At 50.1% G+C, this 14,390-nt stretch overlaps 1 protein-coding gene across 1 annotated transcript; it reads left to right on the top strand.

Annotated features, from left to right (window-relative positions):
• Positions 1-1,215: 1,215 nt before the first annotated feature.
• ttc36 (tetratricopeptide repeat domain 36) lies at positions 1,216-13,779 on the top strand. The gene is made up of 3 exons (XM_085967746.1): positions 1,216-2,504; positions 10,686-10,874; positions 11,793-13,779. The coding sequence occupies exons 1-3, from the start codon at positions 2,399-2,401 to the stop codon at positions 12,065-12,067; spliced, it is 570 nt and encodes a 189-aa protein (XP_085823872.1). The 5' UTR covers positions 1,216-2,398; the 3' UTR covers positions 12,068-13,779.
• Positions 13,780-14,390: the final 611 nt, after the last annotated feature.

Below are 14,390 nucleotides of genomic sequence, written 5' to 3' on the forward strand. Positions count from 1 at the left end.
TGGGTGGGTTTTTTTTTTCTCCAAGGCCTGGGTGGGGGCAGATGGATTGATGATCACTGCAAAATGTATTGCACATACATATCACCAGCAAACCTTCCCCACGAGCCAAGAGTGAGCCTTCGTGCATTTTGCCGTTCCAAAAATGAAAGATGACTGTTATGACACACAGGGACATCCATGAAAGATTACAGGTAATGCATTTAATGAGCTTGAATGTTGAAAACCATCTCATCTCGTTTTCCCACGGTGGAATTCAGTCTTATACTAGCCACAGTGCAAAAATACAGCTGCCAGTTGGAATCTGCCATTTTATTAGCTGGGCTGTATTGTAGCTAGTGTGCTCCATGTTGAATGAAGAACAATGGACATGGTCTAGCCCTTCAGGGCCATGCATTCTGTTGACCAATTGATGGAAGTGACTGACCATCACTGGTGATATCACAAGAGTAGAGATCGTCAATTAATGCCTTTTTATATGTTCTCTCCACCTTAGTTTTAAGCCGGGTTCCTCTACTCCGTATCTATGCCGTCAATGTGTAACGTTCTCAGCCATGAGACCAGGCAGATGGCCAAATCTTGGCCTCTGCTTAGCATCTTCCTGCAGCAGTGGGACAGGGATGGAATCTGCACCACTCCTCTGTGTTGGTTTACCAGCACACTGCACCATTCTATCACCCTTACGGCACCATTGCATCCTTATTATGACTAGCTGTTCCTTCCCAAGGCTTGTTCAGCCAGTTGGACACTTAATGGAAAGGGCTATGTACAGTGGAGAATATTAGAGACAATATACTATATTTCTTGCTTCTCTGAACTTCTCTTGTTCCTCCTTCCTGTGCTGAAATAAAGACTCACTGCACTGTCTCCTACTCGCTCAGCCTTTCCCAGGACTCGACCCCACCAAGCTCATTCAATCTTCTCTTCCACAATTTTCAGACTCTTAAACTTAAAGATTACTGAAGCCTGCCTTGATTTCGCTCCCTGATGCTTGTTATTTAACGGTAATAAGTTTGATGAGGATGGCTTTATTTATTCCTGGGGGCCTGTTTTTTGTCACAGGCGACACTCACACAGGCAGCTGATGTGTTGGTATCTACACTGACAGATTATTGCAACATAATCACTGTACATTTATACGGATCAACAGCAGATTGTCAAGATATAAAGCAGACTTGCAATTAAAATCATAAACTCTTACACCACAGAAGGAGGCTATTCCCCCTGCTCTCCCCATAGCCCTGCAAATTTTTCCTTTTCAAGTATTTATCCAATTCCCTTTCGAAAGTTACTATTGAATCTGCTTCCATCGCCCTTTCAGGCAGCGCGTTCCACATCACAACTCGCTGCACCCAAAAAATTACATAATATCTTATCCCAAGTCTGACAAACAAATCAATATGGTTTACACAATTATTTTTTGAAGTGTAATTACTTTTTTTGTAGGGAAACCTGGCGGCCTATTTGCGCATAGCAAAATCCCACAAATAGCAACGAGGTGAATGACCAGCTAACCTGTTTTTGGTGATGTTGGCTCAGGGAGAAATGTTGGCCAGGACACTGGAAGAACGCCCCGCTCTTCTTCAAATAGTTCCGTGGGATTTTCAATAACCATCCGAGACGTGGCATCAGTTTAAAGTCACGTCCGAAATACGGCACCTCTGACAGTGTAGCACTCCCTCTGTACTGCACTGGAGCATCAGCTAGATTGGGGTGGAACACGAACCTATGAACCTCTGGTTCGGGGCAGAGAATTCTACCAAATGGGCCAAACTGTCACTTAAATAACACAGTGCGCATTACTTACAAATGTGGCTAACCTTACTATAAAGTCAATGTAGATTTCAATAATTTTTTTAAACTCGTGTTATCCAAGAAGATTTTCTCTCCTCACGAAGTTGCCTCTTGCTGAGGGTTGATGGGCCTTCCAATACTTTGCCCAAGTGACTGTCATTTACTTGAGCCCAGACAGTATCAGCTGGCTGTGGAACTGTGAGAGACATCACAGTCATAATCCATCCTGCTTTCACCTGTGCACACGCACATGCTGTTTAGTGGCGGGGGGATGGGGGTCACTGGACAGTGATCAGGAGTGAGACACTGGCTGAGATCAGGGATCTAACATGGGGACCTCGCGGTCTTATGTGCCTCAGTCTCCCACAGGTTGGTGCCTCGGGGCTGATATTTGGTTTCTACAATGCCTGCGCTGCCAGATAATCTGTGGTTGAAGTCACTGCTGTTTACCATAGCCTGCAGGTCAGTGCCCTGAGCATTGGCCTCCGCCCCACAGCCCGATTGGCTGGAGCTATATGGGAAGGCAGCCACTTCAGTCCAAAGTCCACTGCACAAGCTCTGACACAGGAACCTGCTTCATGAGGAATTCGCACACCAGCCCCAGGATATGGCCTCCCTCAGTGACCAGGCTGTGCTACAAGCCATCTTCAACCCCAACACACCCTTTGGTGATGACTTCGGGTTGGAATCCGAGGTAGAGCTGACCGATGATGGTGAGTGTTTGACAGTTTCAATCAGTTATTCTCATGAAAGGTGCATTATCCTTTTACAAAATCAAGTTTTGCATGTGGTTGATGATTTGAGGACAGGATTGGGTTTGGCTGTGACACTTGGGTTGCGCACTTGCTGGACTCCTATACAGCATTGTGCACTTGAGTAAGGTAATTGAGGGCTGCCTGTGGAAACATTACCGAAGCAAGGGTCAGTTCCCGGGAACCCATACATACCCCACTGGGAGTCGGTGTCTGGAGATCCCGTACCCCACTGGGAGTCGGTGTCTGGAGATCCCGTACCCCACTGGGAGTCGGTGTCTGGAGATCCCGTACCCCACTGGGAGTCGGTGTCTGGAGATCCCGTACCCCACTGGGAGTCGGTGTCTGGAGATCCCGTACCCCACTGGGAGTCGGTGTCTGGAGATCCCGTACCCCACTGGGAGTCGGTGTCTGGAGATCCCGTACCCCACTGAGAGTCAATGTCTGGAGATCCCGTACCCCACTGAGAGTCAGTGTCTGGAGATCCCGTACCCCACTGGGAGTCAGTGTCTGGAGATCCCGTACCCCACTGGGAGTCAGTGTCTGGAGATCCCGTACCCCACTGAGAGTCAGTGTCTGGAGATCCCATACCCCAGTGAGAGTCAGTGTCTGGAGATCCCGTACCCCACTGAGAGTCAGTGTCTGGAGATCCCGTACCCCAGCGAGGGTCGGTGTCTGGAGCTCTCGTACCCCACTGGGAGTCAGTGTCTGGAGATCCCGTACCCCACTGGGAGTCAGTGTCTGGAGATCCCGTACCCCAGTGAGAGTCGGTGTCTGGAAATCCCGTACCCCACTGGGAGTCGGTGTCTGGAGACCTCGTACCCCAGCGAGAGTCAACGCTCGGGGAATGTGTATCTCTGAGAATCAGCACCTGGGGATCCTGTACCCTACTAACAGTCAATCCTCTAGAAACTCGTACCCAAGGGAAAGGCGGTGCCCGGGGATCCTGTACCGTAGTTAGATGTGGTGCCCAGGGAACCTGTACCCCAGCAAGAGTCAACAACAACTTGCATTTATATTGCACCTTTAATGTCTCAAGGTGCTTCACAGGAGCGTTATCAAACAAAATTTGACACTGAGCCTCATGAGATATTAGGGCAGAGGACCAAAAGCTTGGTCAAAGAGGTGGGTTTTAAGCAGTATCTTAAAGGAGCAGAGAGAGACAGAGAGGTTTAGTGAGGAATTTCCAGAGCTCAGGGCCCAGGCAGCTGAAGCCACGGCCGCCAATGGTGGAGCGATTAAAATTGGGGATGCTCAAGAGGTCAGAATTGGAGGAGCACAGAGATCTTTGAGGGTTCATAGATTGGTTACAGCACAGAAGCAGGCCATTCGGCCCGTCGAGCCTGTAACGGCTCTCTGCAAGAGCACTGGTTCAGCCTCAACTGGAGTATTGTGTCCAATTCTGGGCACCGCACTTTAAGAAGGATGTGAAGGCCTTAGAGAGGGTGCAGAAAAGATTTACGAAAATGATTTCAGGGATGAGGAACTTCAGTTACATGGATAGACTAGAGAAGCTGAGGTTGTTCTCCTTAGAGCAGAGAAGGTTGAGAGGAGATTTGATCGAGGTGTTCAACATCATGAGTCTGGACAGAGTAGAGAGAAACTGTTCCTATTTGCCAATCACCTTAAATCTGTGTCCTCTGGTTCTCGACCCTTCTGCCAATAGGAACAGTTTCTATCTACTCTGTCTAGATCCCTCCTGATTTTGAAGACCTCTATCAAATCTCCTCTCAACCTTCTCTGCTCTAAGGAGAACAGCCCCAGTTTCTCTAATCTATCCATGTAACTCAAGTTCCTCATCCCTGAAATCATTTTCGTAAATCTTTTCTGCACCCTCTCTAAGGCCTTCACATCCTTCTTAAAGTGCGGTGCCCAGAATTGGACACAATACTCCAGTTGAGGCCGAAGCAGTGTTTTATAAAGGTTCATCATAACTTCCTTGCTTTTGTACTCTATGCCTCTATTTATGAAGCCCAGGATCCCGCATGCTTTTTTAACCACTTTCTCAACCTGCCCTGCCACCTTCAACTCCCAGATGTCTCTGTTCATTGTGGTAAACCACTGTTGTTGTTGTTGTTACACACTGTTGTACCTATGCATGCCTCAACATGTCTCGGCTGGCTCCACCCACACAGGCCCAGGTATAAAGGTGATTGACCTGCAGCCCCCTGCCTTCTTGGAACCCAGTCAACCACGAGAGGCATGCTCTGTTCTTTGCTAATAAAAGCCTTTAGTTACTCTCTTAACTCTCAGTCTTTTATGAGTAATTGATAGCGCATCAATTTTATTAGCAAAAACAAAATGTCGACATTTGCTGAACAGCAGGCTGCTGCACCAAACGCTGAACAGCAGACTGCTGCACCAAACGCTGAGCAACGGGAGCTGCTGCGAGCCCTCAGACCAACATGCCTGGGCCTAGACCCCCAAGAGGCAGGTTCGGCTACCAAATTTGCGCATTGGCTGCGTTGCTTCGAGGCCTACCTGCAAGCCTCAACTGTGACCCTGGACGAAAACAAGTTGGAAATCCTGGCCTCAAAGGTGAGCCACCAAGTTTATACAATAATCCAGGACGCGACGACCTACGCGGCGGCTATCGGTCTGCTTAAAGGGCAATACGCACGCCCGGTAAATACGGTCTATGCCCGGCACCTCTTAAGATCCCGCAGACAGCAGCCCGGGGAATCGGTGGAGGCCTTCCTACGGGCACTACGGATACTCGGCCGAGACTGCGACTGCAAAGAAGCATCAGCTGCAGCACACACGGAGGGACTGATCCGAGATGCTTTCGTTGCGGGTCTAAGGTCCGACTACTCCCGGCAGAGACTGTTGGAAAAGGGAGAAATGGACCTGAGAAAGGCAGTGTCCCTCGCGCTCTCGCTCGACGCGGCCCACAGGAATATGGACGCCTTCTCCCCTAACCGCTCCGCAACGTGGACGCCACAACCTTGGGTCATGGGACCGCCACCTTCAACTGCTGCTGTGATGTCCAAGGCACAGAAATGTTATTTTTGTGGCCAGCCAAAACACCCCAGAGCACGCTGCCCGGCGAGAAACGCTACCTGCTCCGGCTGCGGGAAGAAAGGACACTATGTCAGCGCCTGCAAAGGTGAAACCGCTAACGCCAGCAGCGCCGCGTGTGAACCGTGGGGGCAGCCATCTTGTCCGCCATCTTGGGCTCCCCCAGCCGTGTGGGGATCGGGACCATGGGCGCCGCCATTTTGTCCGCCATCTCGGACGTCTCCAACTTCAACCACGGGGGACCCGGACTCAACCACCGCCTCATCTGACAACCACATCGACTCGCTCGACCATACGCTGGCCTCCGTGACGCTGGACCAATCTCTCCCTCATCAACTGTCCAGGTCCATGATGGACATTAAGGTAAACGGCCGCGCCACTACCTGCCTTTTTGACAGCGGGAGCACGGAAAGCTTTATCCACCCCGACACGGTGCGGAGTTACTCTCTCCCGGTCCTGCCGACGCGACATCGGATCTCTTTGGCTTCCAAAGCCCAGTCAGCGGACGTCGGTGGCTACTGTGTAGTGACCCTTTCAGTGAGGGGCACAGAATACAAAAATTTTAAACTCCTGGTCCTGCCCCATCTTTGCGCTGCCGTTCTACTGGGGTTGGATTTTCAGTGCAACCTTAAGAGTGTCACATTAGCGTACGACGGACCCCTCCCCCCACTCACGGTCTGCAGCCAGCAGCTTTTAAATCGCCCGCCGCGCACCGTTTGCAGCCTCTCCACCCTTAAAGTCCCCCCCCCCCCTCCTTGTTCGCTAACCTCACCCGCGACTGTAAGCCCATCGCTACCAAAAGCAGGCGTTACAGTGCCGGGGATAGGAGCTTCATTAAATCCGAGGTAGCAAGATTCCTGAAGGAAGGGATTATTGAAAGTAGCACCAGCCCATGGCGAGCACAAGTGGTGGTAGTGAAGACTGGCGAAAAACAGCGCCTAGTTATTGACTACAGCCAGACGATCAATCGCTACACCCAGCTAGATGCATACCCACTCCCCCGCATATCTGACATGGTCAATCAGATAGCACAATACCGGGTGTTCTCGACGATTGATCTGAAGTCGGCATACCACCAGCTCCCCATCAGGGCTGAGGACCGCCAGTACACAGCTTTTCACAGAAATCACAGAAACCCCACAGTGCAGATAGAGGCCATTTCAGCCCATCGAGCCTGCACCGACACATATCCCACCCGATCCCCGTAACCCCTACACCAACACATATCCCACCCTATCCCTGTAACCCCACGTATTTAATCCCCCTAACACTAAGGGTCAATTTATCATAGCCAATCAACCTAACCCGCACATCTTTGGACTGTGGGAGGAAACCGGAGCACCCGGAGGAAACCCACGCAAACACGGGGAGAATGTGCAAACTCCACACAGACAGTCACCCGAGGTCGGATTTGAACCCGGGTCCCTGGCGCTGTGAGGCAACAGTGCTAACCAGCTTTTGAAGCTGACGGTCGTCTCTACCACTTCCTCAGAGTTCCCTTCGGCGTCACCAACGGGGTTTCAGTCTTCCAACGGGAGATGGACCGGATGGTCGACCAGAACGCGCTCCAGGCCACTTTCCCCTATCTAGACAACGTCACCATCTGTGGCCGCGACCAGCAGGACCATGATGTTAATCTAGAGAAATTCCTCCGTACGGCCCAGCGGCTGAACCTAACATACAACAAGGACAAATGTATGTTTCGTACCAAGCGCCTTGCCATTCTTGGCTGTGTAGTGGAGAACGGAGTCATCAGCCCCTACCCCGACAGGATGCGTCCCCTTATGGAGCTCCCCCTCCCCCACTGCCAAAAAGCACTGAAGAGATGCCTAGGGTTTTTCTCGTACTATGCTCAGTGGGTGCCGAACTATGCGGACAAAGCCAGACCCCTCACCAAGTCCACCTCCTTCCCCCTGACGGCAGAGGCCTGTGCAGCCTTCACTCTCATAAAAGGAGATATTGCGAAGGCCACAATGCACGCAGTGGATGAGTCCATCCCTTTCCAAGTGGAGAGCGACGCTTCCGACTTTGCCCTAGCTGCAACCCTTAACCAGGCGGGGAGACCCGTGGCATTTTTCTCAAGGACCCTCCAGGGCCCCGAGATTCGACACTCCTCTGTCGAAAAGGAGGCCCAGGCCATTGTGGAAGCTGTGCGACATTGGAGGCATTACCTGGCTGGAAAACGATTTACCCTGCTCACTGACCAGCGTTCAGTAGCTTTTATGTTTAATAATAAGCAGAGGGGCAAAATCAAGAACGACAAGATCTTGAGGTGGAGAATCGAACTCTCCACCTACAATTACGATATCTTGTACCGGCCCGGGAAAATGAGCCCCCAGATGCCCTATCACGTGGTACATGCGCCAACGCGCAGGTCGATAGACTGAAGACCCTCCACAATGACCTCTGCCACCCGGGGGTCACCAGGTTTTTTCACTTCATCAAATCCCGTAACCTGCCCTACTCCATCGAGGAGGTCAGGACCATGACCAGGAACTGCCAAATCTGTGCCGAGTGCAAACCGCATTTTTATAGGCCAGACAGAGCAAGCCTGATCAAAGCCACACGCCCCTTTGAACGGCTGAGCGTCGATTTTAAAGGGCCCCTCCCCTCCTCCGACCGCAATGTGTACTTCCTCAACATAATTGATGAGTACTCCCGTTTCCCGTTTGCCATCCCTTGCTCAGACATGACCAGTACCACGGTCATTAAATGTCTGAATGACCTCTTCACCTTGTTCGGTTTCCCTAGCTATATTCATAGCGACAGGGGCTCATCCTTTATGAGCGACGAACTCCGGCAGTACCTGCTCTCGAGAGGTATCGCTACAAGCAGGACCACCAGCTACAACCCCCGGGGGAATGGCCAGGTGGAAAGGGAGAATGCGACAGTCTGGAAGGCAGTCCTTTTAAACTTGAAATCTAAGGGCCTCCCGACCTCTCGCTGGCAGGAAGTCCTCCCTGCGCCGCTCCATTCCATTCGGTCACTGCTCTGTACAGCCACCAATGCTACCCCTCACGAGAGAATGTTCTCCTTCCCCAGGAAGTCCACATCGGGGACCTCGTTACCAACATGGCTGACTTCTCCAGGACCCGTTCGACTGCGGAAGCACGTGAGGTCCCATAAGACGGACTCCCTGGTCGAGAGGGTGAGCCTCCTCCATGCCAACCCTCAGTATGCTTACGTGGTGTACCCGGACGGGCGGGAGGACACAGTCTCCATACGAGACCTCGCACCTTCGGGTGCTCCCGAAACACCCCCCTCGCCATCCACCACTACCCACGCCTACCCCCAGTACGCTTACGTAGCGTACCCGGACGGGCGGGAGGACACAGCCCCCACACGAGATCTCGCGCCTTTGGGTGCCCCTGAAACACTACCATTGCCATCCACCACTACCCACAACCCAACCCCGCTAGACGGCATGCCGCAGCCCCAGGACCCGTCATTGACCACCCAACCACTCAATGAGACGCCAGACTCAACGTTGGATGCTGCACCATCACCGCCGCCACCACGACGATCAGGACGGCATACAAGGCCACCTGATAGACTTACTTACACGAACCTTTAGTACACTTCACCCCACCGGACTCAATTTTAAACAAGGGGTGAATGTGGTAAACCACTGTTGTTGTTGTTGTTGTTGCACACTGTTGTACCTATGCATGCCTCAACATGTCTCGGCTGGCTCCACCCACACAGGCCCAGGTATAAAGGTGATTGACCTGCAGCCCCCTGCCTTCTTGGAACCCAGTCAACCACGAGAGGCATGCTCTGTTCTTTGCTAATAAAAGCCTTTAGTTACTCTCTTAACTCTCAGTCTTTTATGAGTAATTGATAGCGTATCATTCATGCACCCCCTTCAGGATTGTACCCCTTAGTTTATATTGCCTCTCCTCGCTCTTCCTACCAAAATGTATCACTTTGCACTTTTCTGAGTTAAATTTCATCTGCCACGTGTCTGCCCATTCCACCAGCCTGTCTGTCTTCTTGAAGCCTATCACTATCCTCACTGTTCACTATACTTCCAAGTTTTGTGTCATCTGCAAATTTTGAAATTGTGCCCTGTACACCCAAGTCCAAGTCATTAATATATATCAAGAAAAGCAGTGGTCCAAGTCCCGACCCCTGGGGAACACCACTGTATACCTTCCTCCAGTCCGAAAAACAACAATTCACCACTGCTCTCTCTTTCCTGTCACTTAGCCAATTTTGTATCCATGCTGTCACTACCTTTTTATTCCATGGGCTTCAACTTTGCTGGCAAGCCTATTATGTGGCACTTTATCAAATGCCATTTGGAAGTCCATGTACACCACATCAACCGCATTGCCCTCATTGACTCTGTTACTTCATCAAAAAACTCGATCAAGTTAGTTAAACACAATTTGCCTTTAACAAATCTGTGCTGGCTTTCCTTAATTAATCCACATTTGTCCAAGTGACTGTTAATTTTGTCCCTGATTATTGTTTCTAAAAGCTTCCCCACTACCAAGGTTAAACTGACTGGCCTGTAGTTGCTGGGTTTATCCCTACACTCTTTTTTGAACAATAGTGTAACATTTGTAATTCCCCAGTCCTCTGGCACCACCCCCATATCTAAGGAGGATTGGAGGATTATAGCCAGTATCTCTGTGATTTCCTCCTTAACTTCCCTCAGCATCCGATCCGGCCCTGGTGACTTATCTACTTTAAGTACAGCCAGCCTTTCTAGTACCTCCACTTTATCAATTTTTATCTCATCCAATATCTCCACTACCTCCTCTCTCACTATGACTTTGGTTGTAGGGCTGGAGGAGGTTACAAGAGATAGGGAGGGGCAAGGCAATGGAGGGATTTGAAAACAAGGATGAAAATTTTAAAATCGAGGCATAGGGAACCCGTACCCCAGCAAGCGTCAGTGCCCAGGGAAACCGTACCCCCATTAGTCAGCACCTGAGGAATCTCAACCAATCTCCTCTCTCTCTCTCTCTCCCCTTCTCCCGCCCAGGGTGGTGTTTTCCTTGTGTGCAGGGTTCACGGCCAGGGTTAAATAGCGGAGGTGTAGGGATGGAGGATTATTTTGGAGCTTTGCTTGATTACCTATGACTTATGTAACCCATGCAAATTTGCTGTGTTTAGATAGCAGCTTTGATCCAGCCCTAGTGGAACAGGCTAAAGACTTGGAACTCCAGGGAATTTCTCTGGCGGAGTCTGAGAATGTGGATGCAGCTCTGCAGATATTCAGTCAGGCCATCACGATCGTCCCTAAACGAGCATCTGCCTACAACAACCGAGCCCAAGCTCTGCGGCTGAAGGGAGACACGACGGGTAAAGGCCCAGGATTAATGTAAAGGGGGGGAGTAACATGAAAGACGCAGAAAATTAACCAAAACGTTTTTGTACGGCGGGAGTCTCCCTCTGCCAATGTGCAAAACAGCGATTGTCCCGTGTCTGTCAATCACCGAGGATGGACGGAGAAATGGATGATTGAGGCAACAGAGGGGTGGGTAGAATGAGGGACGGATGGATTGGCCGGGTGATATATGGATGACTTGATGGGTAGGTGGGGTAATGGATAGATGGACAGATAGGTGATGAGTGGGATAATTAATGGATGGTGTGGTGGATAGATGGGATGATGGATGGGGCAGTGAATGGGTGGTGTGAATAATGCGTTCTAGATGGACAGGGCAATGGCTGCTGGGTGTGATGGGTGTGGTGATGGTTTCATCTACTCGATTATTACTCTTCAAAGTTACAGAAATCAAAATTTGTCAAATAATGATCCTTTCTTGCATCTACCTTGTGATGATTAGTGAGTGATTACAACAATATACCGGAACAGCCCAACCACTGGAGGCATCACCGCTGTGACCGATTCTCTTCCCTCCTGATAATCTCACACACTCTCTCGCAGGAATCACGAGATAGTGATTGGAAGCAGGAACCCAAGCTCATTTTCCCTCTTCCTCAGCCCAGGAATGTCTAAGGCCAGTTGTAGTGTACAAACATTCCACTTGTCTTTGAAATTATTTCTTGTACCTGCCCACTAACTTTAAGGTGAGGTCTTTGGGGCTACTGGTGACTGCACAGCTTTAGCTCCGCAGGTGTTGGTACTGCCAGAAAGGGAGGTGAGGGAAATGCGTGGATTATGAATCTGTGCTGAAGGAGCCGTCGGTTGAAATTCTGATTATTGATCTGTCACAGGAAGCTCAGCTGACGGATAGATAATCTTGTCCATTCCAGGGGCCCTGAGTGACCTGAACAAGGCGGTGGAGCTGAGCGGAGGACGAGGCCGGACAGCCAGCCTGGCTCTGGTTCAGCGAGGGCTCCTCTACCGACTCAACCAACAGGACCAAGAGGCTCTGCAGGACTTCAGACAGGCGGCGGGTCTGGGCAGCAGGTTCGCCAGGAGCCAAGTGACCCTCATGAACCCATACGCGGCTCTGTGCAACCGCATGCTGGTCAAGATGGTGGCCGACCTCAGGAATCCCAAGCCGCCCGCGTCACCCTCTGTGTGAAGGGCCTCGTGCGCCTTTGGTACAAGAGTTCGATGAGATTGTTGTTCCTCCTATCGTTAATATATGACTTTCTGTTTTAAATCATCTCCATAGATTTTTTGTGCCTCTTTATCTGTTGTGGGGAAGCTGCCTCTCTTGGGGCCACTGATGGCTGCACAGTTGCTGCATGCCTGGTCTTGAGATGTTGTCAGAGGTTGTTCCATCTCCACCCCCTTCCCCCGCAGTGAGAATTGGTAAACATGCTCATTCTAACCAGTGCGAGTGGAGACTGATTACCCCCTGCATCGTGAGAGGGAACCCAGCACTCTACCACTAGTTATTAAAACCCTATGAGAGGGAACCCAGCACTCTACCACTAGTTACTAAAACCCTATGAGAGGGAACCCAGCACTCTACCACTAGTTACTAAAACCCTATGAGAGGGAACCCAGCACTCTACCACTAGTTACTAAAACCCTATGAGAGGGAACCCAGCACTCTACCACTAGTTACTAAAACCCTATGAGAGGGAACCCAGCACTCTACCACTAGTTACTAAAACCCTATGAGAGGGAACCCAGCACTCTACCACTAGTTACCAGACTCTGGGAGTGAGGCTCCTCTGTTTTACGTCTAGTGTTAGCCGATTGCCACATTTCAAGTTTTCTACTTAACCATGGAAAGATTTCAATTTATATTAAAATGATGGGATTAAGTTTAATTCAGCTCACCGAAGGTAAACTCACAGTACACAGCATCTGGGAAATGGAGAGGAGGTTCAGACGAAGCATCTACCCACAATGCCACCATTGGGCCGAATGGCCTGTATCTGTGCTGTAAAAACTTTATAAAGGACGTTCCTTATCGACGTTCCAGTAACGGTTCGCACAGCAAGGCTTGCAACGCCGCCTCCATTTGAGCTCAGCGAGGGTTAGGTTCCAGGAGCTCTTGCCAAGAGGATGGGAGCCACTGGGGGGGGGGGGGTGTCAGATGTCAACCCCATGGCTTCTGACCAAACTAGGAAAAGGGAGACGCATAGAGGCTGAATCATAGAAATTTACAGCACAGAAGGAGGCCATTAGGCCCACCATGTCCGTGCCGGCTGACAAAGAGCTATCCAGCCTAGTCCCACTTTCCAGCTCTTGGTCCGTAGCCTTGCAGGTTACGGCACTTCAAGTGCATATCCAAGTACTTTTTAAATGCGATGAAGGTTTCTGCCTCTACCACCCTTTCAGGCAGTGAGTTCCAGACCCCCACCACCCTCTGGGTGAAAAAAGTTCTCCTCAAATCCCCTCTAATCCTTCTACCAATTACTTTAAATCTATGCCCCCTGGTTATTGACCTCTCTGCTAATGGGAAATAGCTCCTTCCTATCCACTCCATCTAGGTCCCTCACAACTTTATACACCTCAATTAAGTCTCCTCTCAGCCTCCTCTGTTCCAAAAGAAAACAACTCCAGCCTTTCCAATCTTTCCTCATAGCTAAAATTCTCCAGTCCCGGCAACATCCTTGTAAATCACCTCTGTACCCCCTGTAGTGCGATCACATCTTTCCTGTGAAGCCGTCTACTTTGGGCTGCCAGGGGAGCCAGAAGTAGAGATCACGGTTGACCAGTTTCAAAGGGTCTATCAGTCAGAGTGCATTTAAACTGCTAGCAGGGGAAGGATGGCATATTGGTTATTTTCAATGTTACAAAGAGTGTTCTGCAAATAAAGGTGGGATTTACTATAAATGTTACTCTGTTTATTCATTTATTATCTGTAAAATAAATCAACCTGCATGTGGGAGATTGTCATATCCAGTTCACATAACAAAGGGTTTCAGTGATATGCCCTGGGTCACCCTATGGCAGGATGAGGTATTGGGCAGGAAGGGTATACTCCTGATCGTAAGGGACACTGAGTCCGCTCACAGTAGAGAACCAGTGTAGCTGAAACAGAGAATATTGAGGGCAGACTTACAATTTGTAACAGGATTACTCTACTGTCAGAACTGTCCATTAGAAGCGAGCCTACTGTAAAAATATTTGGAATCAGTTTTGACTCCGTGCCAATGCAAATATCATGAACTCGACGCCCAGCTTTCCCACCTTTACCCACATCATTTTCAAGTGTCACACTGAGCCCCAAACTAACGCCAGAATCTCCCATGCCAGCACACACTGAAAGTTCCACTCCCACTCAGACCTCACCGTCCTCGGCCTCTTGCATTGCTCCACGGAAGCTCAGCGTAAGCTCGAGGAACAGCACCTCATCTTCCGATTAGGCACTTTACAGCCTTCCGGACTCAATATCGAGTTCAACAATTTTAGATCATAACCTCGGCCCCTATTATATTTTTATA

The sequence above is a fragment of the Somniosus microcephalus genome, chromosome 26, assembly GCF_052327205.1.
Source record: "Somniosus microcephalus isolate GS21.2 chromosome 26, FLI_Smic_1.0, whole genome shotgun sequence".
Taxonomy (NCBI): domain Eukaryota; kingdom Metazoa; phylum Chordata; class Chondrichthyes; order Squaliformes; family Somniosidae; genus Somniosus; species Somniosus microcephalus.